This window comes from Nicotiana tomentosiformis, chromosome 6, assembly GCF_000390325.3.
Source record: "Nicotiana tomentosiformis chromosome 6, ASM39032v3, whole genome shotgun sequence".
Taxonomy (NCBI): Eukaryota; Viridiplantae; Streptophyta; class Magnoliopsida; order Solanales; family Solanaceae; genus Nicotiana; species Nicotiana tomentosiformis.
Genome location: NC_090817.1, coordinates 29,755,829 through 29,765,331, shown reverse-complemented (window position 1 = coordinate 29,765,331; position 9,503 = coordinate 29,755,829). Strand labels below are relative to the sequence as shown.

General features: G+C 40.1%; 1 protein-coding gene across 1 annotated transcript; it reads left to right on the top strand.

Annotated features, from left to right (window-relative positions):
- The first annotated feature begins 8,559 nt into the window (after window positions 1–8,559).
- On the top strand, window positions 8,560–9,015 carry LOC104092576 (uncharacterized). Its single transcript, XM_070178390.1, has one exon. The coding sequence runs from the start codon at window positions 8,560–8,562 to the stop codon at window positions 9,013–9,015; it is 456 nt and encodes a 151-aa protein (XP_070034491.1).
- Window positions 9,016–9,503: the final 488 nt, after the last annotated feature.

The following is a 9,503-nucleotide window of genomic DNA, read 5'->3' as shown; positions in this document are numbered from 1 at the left end:
TCTATCTTTGATTTCTTCATCTAATTAAGGATTTGGGTTGAAACTTTTGGGAAAAAAGGTGTAAAGTTCTTAGACCAAATTCTTGGGTTTTAAAAGGCCAAATGAGGTCGGATTTGGATAATTCTTGTATGGTCGGACTCGATATTGAATGGGTGTTCGGTTTTTGTAATTTTGGTCGGGTTCCGAGACGTGGGCCAGGGTCGACTTTTTGGAGCAATTTTTCCAATTCTTGCAAAAATCATAATTTCATTATTTAGATTAGTTTCCTATAGTTATATTTATAGTATGTAATTATTTTTGGCTAGATTTGAGCCGTTTGGAGTCGGAAAATCAAGGGAAAGGCCTTCTTATCGATTGATTGAGCGAGGTTTGAGGTGACTTGTCTAACGAGTGCATACTCTGGCTAAATCCGGTTTTTGCTAAGTAGTTTCCTTTTATTTCCTTAATCGAGTTACTCTAGCATGTGTATTCATCATGTTTGGTCTAATTTTATATGTCTACGTGTCTTATCTCTTATTTGCAATTGTACAACATGCTTAGTTGAATTACCTGCTTCCTTGATTCCGTATTCATTCTTTAACTGTAGGATTCTTTGCTTGTAATATCATGGTTTGATTTGTTATGTATTGGTTTTCGTGATTATTGTTGAGATAAATGTTTGATTGTGGCACGAGGTTTCTATCATGCGGGTTGTTATTGTGGCACGAGGTTTCTGTCGTGCGGGTTGTTATTGTGGCACGAGGTTTCTGCCGTGCGGGTTGTTATCATAGCACGAGGTTTCTGCCGTGTGAATTGTTATTGTGGCATAAGGTTTCTTCCATGCGGATTGTTATTATGGCATGAGGTTTCTGCCTTGTGGTTGTTATTGTTTACACGAGGTTTCTGTCGTGCCGTTGTGAGATATTAACTTTTGGGACTATGAGGCGGTACCTCGGGAGTGACCCTGTTGATTTCCTCTATTTGTTGTATTATTGTTGTTCCTTAACTTGTAAGATTCTTGCTTCCTTACGTGTTGTATTTGTCTTCTTTGATTCCGTGTTGTTACCTTTTGTGAACTTCCATTGCTACACTTCTTTGTCATTTCATTATATCATTATATCTTCTGCCTTGTTTCTTATTATTTCCAATAGGGCCCTGACCTGAACTAGTCACTACTCTACCGAGATTAGGCTTGGCACTTACTGGGTATTGTTGTGGTGTACTCATATTACGCTTCTACACATCTTTTTGTGCAGATCCAGATACCTCCTACCAGACCAAGTATCAGTGAGCTAGTCTGTACGTGGAGACTTCAAGGTATATCTGCCACTGTCCGCAAACCTCGGGGTCCCCCTCTATCTTTATTATGTTGTTTTCCTTATCCTCATTAGACTCTAATGTATAGAGATTTTCAGTATCTATCCTTATAGATTATGACTTATATCTACCGGGTTTTGCGAGTTGTATATACTTGATTTGTAGTTTTATTTATTACAGTTATTGACCTTTTGAGTTTTAGCTTAATATTTCAGTTATTCCGCATGCTTGTTAGGCTTACCTAGTTTTAGAGACTAGGTGCCATCATGACATCCTACGGAGGGAAAATGGGGTCGTGACAATAGCTCCACTCTATCGGACCATCGCGAATGCGACTCAAACCATGCGAACACGTTGACCAAAGCCCCCAGCTCCTTTATTGAAACGCGAACGTGAAGAACAAGTCTCTCCAGCCCAGTCTCCCTTATTCGTGAATGCGTTGTCTCCCACGCGAATGCGATGAACAACATGGAATGCCCTTCACGATCGCATTTGTACTCCTGTGATCACAAAGCACAACTGGAGCACCAGAAAAATCAGAAAAACCAGCAGTTCATGCAACCTCCGAAATAGTCTGAAATCAATCTGAAACTCATCTGAGCCCTTGGAGCTCCACACCAAATATCTACACAAGTCTAAAATTATCAAACGAACTCGCTCGCGGGTTCAAAACCCCAAAATAACATACGAAACTACGAATTAGACATCAAAACACATTAAAATCACAATGAACTTCAAGAACTTCTAAAACACAACCACATGTCTGATTCCTATCAAACCAACTCGAAATGATACCAAATTTTGCATACACGTTCTAAATGAAAAAAATGGATCTATTCCAAGTCCCGAAACTAAAATCTGAACTCGATATCCATTAAGTCAACCTATGGTTAAACTTAAGGAGTTTTTAAACCTTCAAATTACCAACTTTTTCCAACAAGTGCCAAATCAACCTAGGAACCTCCGAATCAAATTTTGGACACACGCCCAAGTCCAAAATCACAATATGATCTATTATAGCCATAAAAATACTATTCCGAGATTATTCTTAAGCTTCTAAAATGAAAATCAATCTCGAATCACACTACAAATTAAACCGGACATGAATGCAAGTCATAATACATAATATGAAGCAATGCAAGACCTCAAATCACCAAACAGAATACTAAAGCTCAAAATGGTTGGTCGGGTTGTTACAATGTGTGTGTAGGTTTTGACCAAAGCCGGTCAGAGTTAGGCTTAGCTCATGTCTTGTTAAGACTTAATGAATTATTATTCATGATTCCTTGATTCTTTGACTATGTGATGAATCTTAAATCATGTTTAGAGACTATGTGATAATTATAACTTGTTGATTTGAGCTTGATAGACTTCTTTTACCGTGTTGGGCTTTCTATTTTAGCCATATTCATGCAATTGCCTTAGTTGACTTATGATTTAAGATTATTGGCTCTTGTTGCTCATACATGATATCATGATCAGACTTTAGAATAATAAATGAACATGTTGAATTGTCATGGAAAGTCGAATTATATGATTAGCCATAGCTATCTCTTATTCATGTTGATGTTCATCCGCATTTTATTATTATGTCACGGTGCGCCTTTATTATATCATCTCATATGCATACACATGAGTAGAGAATTGATATTGAGGAAAGTTGAGGACTTGGAACAAAGGACATTATGAGCGGATATTGATTATGGACTTTAGTATTATTAGTGGATCCGGTTGCATGCTGCAACGACGCTTGGATATGGATCCGTCCCTCAGAAGTCAGGTAATTACCCATGTTACTTTGGGCCTTGTGAGCGTAAGTACCCAGATTGGTACTAGTTTGGATACTTGGCCTCTGTTGTGTATATGAGTGGTATATAAGGTGTTGAGGTTGGCCATGATTATGCATATGCATTTTAGATTCGTGCAATAGCTCTCATTCTTACATATTGTTCGTCTTATGCCCTCATTTTTGAATAAACTGAGATAATGACTTGTTTTATATTTCCTTGTCCAAAAAGAATGCCTAAATATCAATTATTACTGTTACTTAACTTTTGTATCCATTTAGTGATATCATGTCTTATTTACTACTTTCCTTTATGATTTCATTTGCGTACTATACTACTTGTGAGTGTCAATGTCGACCCCTTCTCACTACTTCTTCGAGGGTAGACTTGATACTTACTAATTATCATGGTTTAGTACTCATACTATACTTATGTATATTTTTGTGTAGATTCTGAGGCTGGGACCAATAATACATGTCCAACTGCTTAGTGACTTGCATTTGGATACTTCGTGGTGAGCTACCTACTTGTTCGATTTGTAGCACATGGAGTCCCCCCTCCCTTGATCATCTATTTCTGTCATTGTTATCTTTCAGAAAGATATTTCTATGTTGTTAGAGACAATTTACTCTTATTATCATTGATGCTTGTGACAATTGTGACACTGGATTTTGGATATTGCTAGACATATGTGATCGTGTATCGGCCCTTTCTCAGATATTATTAATCTTTATATTGGTATTGAGAGTATTTCCACTTTTATACTTATTCTAACTCTGTTAATAACTTAATAAATTCTCTTATGTTATTGTTAGTGGATGTTGGCTTGCCAAGTAGGCTAGGCGCCATCATGACCTTTGGTAGGATTTTGGGTTGTGACAAGTTGGTATTAGAGCTCTAGGTTCTAAGGGTCTCACAAGTCATGAGAAGGCCTAGTAGAGTCATGTGGATCATACAGAGACGCCTGTATCTATCTGTGAGAGGCTATAAGGCACTATGAAGCTTCCCTTTCTTTATTTCTTATTGTGCGTTGTTATTGTTTGGATATAAATCTTTCTTTTCTATTTCTCTCACAGATGGTGAGAACACGTGCATCAGCAGTAGTAGGTACTGGATAGGCAGAACCACTAGCCGTAGCAGGGAGAGGCAAAGGTCGAGGTAGGACCAAGGATCCTACCAAGGGTCGCAGAGTTACAGCGAGAGGTAGAGCACCTATTGTAGCCCGTGGGCACGCCAGAGCAGCAGCAGTGACCCATATGCAGATCAGGTGGAGGATCGGGACATGGATGAGCATTTTGAGGCTCTAGTGCACGACTAGCATGCAGAGCATTATATTGCCATACCAAGATGATCATCTTTATAGATGTATTGACTCAGGATAGAGTGGTTCCAGTGGCCTCAACCACATCTCAGGATGGAGGGGTAGCTCAGACCATTGTCACTCGTACCACAAAGTAAGTAGTACCAGTGGTTTTGATGCTGAGAGAATTGCCAGTTGGCGGCGAGAAGCCTATTATGGTAGCTAGAATCGTGGTTGAGCCTACCAAAACTGATGAGGAGAAGAAGAGGCTTGAGAGGTTCCAGAACTTACATTCTCCTTACTTTAATGGCGATGCTTCAGAGGATGCCCAGGATTTTCTTGATCGGTGCCATCATATGCTTCGCAGTTTGGTCCTGGTAGAGTCCAATAGAGTGGATTTCACTAATTTTCAACTGAGGGAGCCGCTAGGAGCTGGTGGCACACTTATGAGTTGGGTAGGCTAGAAGGTTCAACTCCTTTCTCTGGGACTCAGTTTTTGCATTTGTTTCTGGAGAGGTATATCCCACATACCAGGAGGGATAAATTAAGGAGTCAGTTCAGTTCGAGTGTCTTCATCATGATCTCATTACTGTGATTGAGTATTAGGTGAGGTTCACAAAGTTGTCCCGTCATGCTGTTTTCTTGATCCCCACTGAGGCATAGAAAGTGAGATGATTCATTGAGGGATTGACTTACAGTATAAGTATTGCTATATACCGAGAGTCAGATATTGGGACTAATTTTCATCAAGCTATGGAGATAGCTTATAGGATCGAGTGTATCCGTAATCAGGAGAGAGAGGCTACGGGGAGGGATAATAGGCCTAGTTGTTTTGGTAGTTTCAATGGTACCTCGTCTTTCAATTCTCTCTTAGTGAGTTTGTATCGTGCTCTGTCTATTCAAGATTCTTCTAATGGCTATATGGGACATCAGGGTCAGATTCAAGTTCAGCAGCCTCCATCATCTAGAGGTTGTTATGAGTATGGAGAGTTGGGCCACGTGAGGAGGTATTGTCCCAGACTTGCTGGAGGAGCAGCACCGCAAATTTCTCAGTCCGTGGTCTCTGCACTAGTTGTTTCATCCCCTACCCAGTCAGATAGAGAGGGAGGTCATGCAGCCAAAGGTCGACCGAGAGGAGGGGGCCAGGTTGGTGGTAGTTAGCCAGGTGGTGGTTTAGTCTTAATGCTATGATTTTCTAGGTAGAGCAGAGGTGAAGGCCTCAGATGTTGTGATTACAAGTATGATTTCAGTTTTTCATAGAGATGCTTCTATGTTATTTGATCTGGGTTCTACATACTCCTATGTGTCATCATATTTTTCTTTGTATTTGGATATGCCCCGCAGTTCTCTTGATGTTCTTGTTCATATATCTGCACCTGTTGGTGACTCTATTATAGTGGATCATGTATTTTGATCTTATGCGGTAACTATTGGGGGTTATGAGACTAGGGTTGATATTCTATTACTTAGTATAATGGATTTTGATGTGATTTTGGGTATGGATTGGATATCTCTATATAATGATATTCTTGATTCTCATGCTAAGACTGTGACATTGGCCATGCCGTGGTTACCAAGGAAGGAGTGGAAGGGTTCTCTTAGTCACATTTCTAGTAGAGAAATTTCTTTCTTGAAGGCTCAACGGATGGTTAAGAAGGGGTGTTTGGCATATCTGGCTTTTGTTAGAGGTGTTAGTGTTGATACCCCTACTGTTGATTCAGTCCCAGTAGTAGGGGAGTTCCCAGATGTATTTCCTGCAGACCTACCGAGCATGCAACCCGATAGGGATATTGACTTTAGTATTGATTTGGTGCCCGATACTCAGTCCATATCTATTCCACCTTATCTTTTGGATGCAACTGAGATGAAGGAGCAGTTGCAGGAGTTGTTGGATAAGGGGTTCATTGGGCCGAGTGTTTCTCCTTGGGGTGCACCAGTATTGTTTGTGAAGAAGAAAGATGGGTCTATGAGGATGTGTAATTGACTATAGGCAGTTGAACAAGGTCACTATCAAGAACAAGTATATATTTCCTCACATTGATGATTTGTTTGATAAATTTCAAGGTATCAGGTGTTCTCGAAGATTGACTTGAGATCAGGTTATCACCAGTTGAAGATTAGAGCTTTGGACATTCCTACGATGGCTTTCAGGACTCGCTATGGGCATTATGAGTTCTTGGTGATGTCTTTTGGTTTAACTAATGCCCTAGCAGCTCTCATGCCTTTTGATGAACAGTATGTTCTAACCTTATTTACATTCTTTTGGCATCATGTTCATTGATGTATCTTGGTGTATTCCCATAGGAGAGAGGAGCACGAGCAACATTTGAGGATTGTGCTCTAAATTTTAAGGGAAAAGAAGTTGTATGTTGAGTTCTCCAAGTGTGAATTTTGGTTAGACTCGGTGGCATTCTTTGGTCACGTGGTGTTTAGTGATAGGATCAAGGTGGATCTGAAGAAGATTGAGGCAGTTCAGAGTTGGCCCAGACCTTCTACAACTACAGAGATCAAGCGTTTCTTAGGCTTTGCTTGTTACTATCATCGCTTTATGAAAGATTCTCATCTATTGCAACTTCATTGACCGAGTTGACTTAGAAGGGTGCTATGTTCAAATGGTCTAACGAGTGTGAGGAGAGCTTTCAGAAGCTCAAGATTGCTTTTACTATAACTCTAGATTTCGTATTACCTTCAGGATCGGGGATGTATATTGTCTATTGTGATGCTTCGCATATTAGCCTGGGTTGTGTGTTGATGCATAATGGTAGAGTGATTTCCTACGCGTCATGCTAGTTGAAGCCCCATGAGAAGAATTACTCGGTTAATGATCTGGAGTTAGCAGCTATTGTGCATGCATTCAATATTTGGAGGCACTACTTGTATGGTGTATCTTGTGAGATTTACACTTATCACTGGAGTCTTCAGCATCTGTTCCAGCAAAAGGATTTGAATTTGAGGCAATGGAGGTTGTTGGAGTTATTAAAGGACAATGATATCACTATCTTGTATCATTCGAGTAAGGCTAATGTGGTAGAGGATGCCTTGAGTAGAAAGGCGGACAGTATGGTGAGTTTGACATTTAATCTAGTTGTGGAGAGGCCCTTGGCTATGGATGTTCAGGCATTAGCCAACAGATTTGTGAGATTGGATATTTTTTTGCCGAGTAGATTTTTTGCTGATGTTGTTGCATAGTCGTCCTTGTTTGAGCGCATCAAGGCTCGCCAGAGTGATGATTCTCATTTACTTGTCTTTAAGGACATAGTGTTGTAAGGTGGTTCTAAGGAAGTGACTATTGGTGATGATGGTATATTGTGACTTTAGGGTTGGATTTATGTTCTTAATATGGATGGTTTGAGATAGTTGATTCTTGAAGAGGTTCACAGTTTAAGGTATTCTATTCATCTGGGTGCTAGAAGATGTATTGTTACTTGAGAAAGAATTACTAGTGGAAGAGGATGGAGAAGGACATTGTTGGGCATATTTCACGGTGTTTGAATTGTCAGCAGTTCAAGTATGAGCATTCGAGACCGAGTGGTTTGCCATCAGAGGTTAGAGATAATAAAGTGGAAGTAGGAGCGCATCATTATGGACTTTGTGGTAAGATTTCCAAGGACCTTGAGGATATTTGACACTGTATGGGTCATTATGGACAGACTGACCAAGTCTGCGCATTTCATTTCGGTCATGACTTCTTACGTTTCAGAGAAGTTGGCTTAGATCTACATCAGGGAGATTACCCGTTTGCATGGTGTGCCTGTTTTTATCCTCTCGAATCATGGCACTCAGTTTACATTCCATTTTCGGAGAGCTGTTCAACATGAGTTAGGCACACAGGTGGAGTTGAGTACTGCATTTCTCTCTCAGGCGAATGGGATGTCCGAGTAGACCGTTTAGATCTTGGAGGATATCTTGAGAGCCTTTGTCATTGATTTTGGAGGCCAACGGGATCGATTTCTACCATTATCAAAATTTGCCTACAACAGCAGCTACCAGTCTAGTGTCTAGATGGCTCCATCTGAGGCATTATATGGGAGGCGGTGTCGTTCTCTAGTTGGGTAATTTGAGCTTGGTGATGCTAGGTTATTAGGCACATATTTGGTTCATAATGCTTTAGAGAAGGTAAAGTTGATTTAGGAGCGACTTTGTACATCACAGTCTAGGAAGAAGTGTTATGCCGATATGTCTTTCATGGAAGGTGAGAAGGTTCTTCTTAGAGTTTCGCCTATGAAAGGCATAAAGAGATTTGGGAGGAAGAGCAAGTTGAGCACTCGGTATATTGGTTCATTTGAGGTTTTGGAGAGAGTTGGTAAGGTGGCTTATAGAATTGCCTGGCCACCTAGTTTGGCAGGAGTTCATCCAGTGTTTCATGTTTCCATGCTTCGGAAGTACCATGAAGATCAGTGGCATGTGTTGGATTTCAGTTCGGTGCAGTTGGATGAGAATCTGGATTATGAAGAAAGGCCAGTGGCCATCTTGGATAGGCAGGTTCGAAAGTTGAGATCTAAAGATATTGCATCAGTAAAGGTTGGAGGGGTAAACCGGTTGAGGAAGCAACTTGGGAGACTGAGCATGATATGTGGAATAGATATCCTCATCTTTTTTAGCATTTCAGGTACGATTCTAAACCTGTTGTAGAATGAACGTTTGTTTAAGATGGGGAGAATGTAACGATCCGATCGGTTTGTTTATATATTAGAGTATCGTTCCCCTATTTGATGTTTTCCATATATTTGTTCATTGTTTGTGAGTTGTAGGTCGGTGGATTTGTTTCGGGAAGGTTTGAGATGGATTTGGGACACTTAGTCTCATTCTTGGAAGCTCAAGATGCTAGAGTTGACCAAAGTTAAAAATTTGAGTAAGCGACCTCAAAATCGGGATTTGATAGTTCCAATATGTTCGTATGATTTTTTTTGACTTAGGTGTACGTCCGAATTTGGATTCAGAGGTTCCTAGAAGGTTTTGGCTCTATTTGCTGAAAGTTAGCAATTTAAAGGTTTAGAGAGTTTATAGGTTCATTTAGTTGATTGGAACAAGTGTGTGAAGTTCAGTTAGAATTCAGAATGTTTAGGTATGATTCAAACGTGTTTCGCGAAGTTAGAAAGTTTGGAACTTAAGAGATGATT

What these genes read in the sequence shown, in the direction of transcription:
- LOC104092576 (XM_070178390.1), top strand. Translation starts at nt 8,560, where the DNA reads ATGTCTTTCATGGAAGGTGAGAAGGTTCTTCTTAGAGTTTCGCCTATG.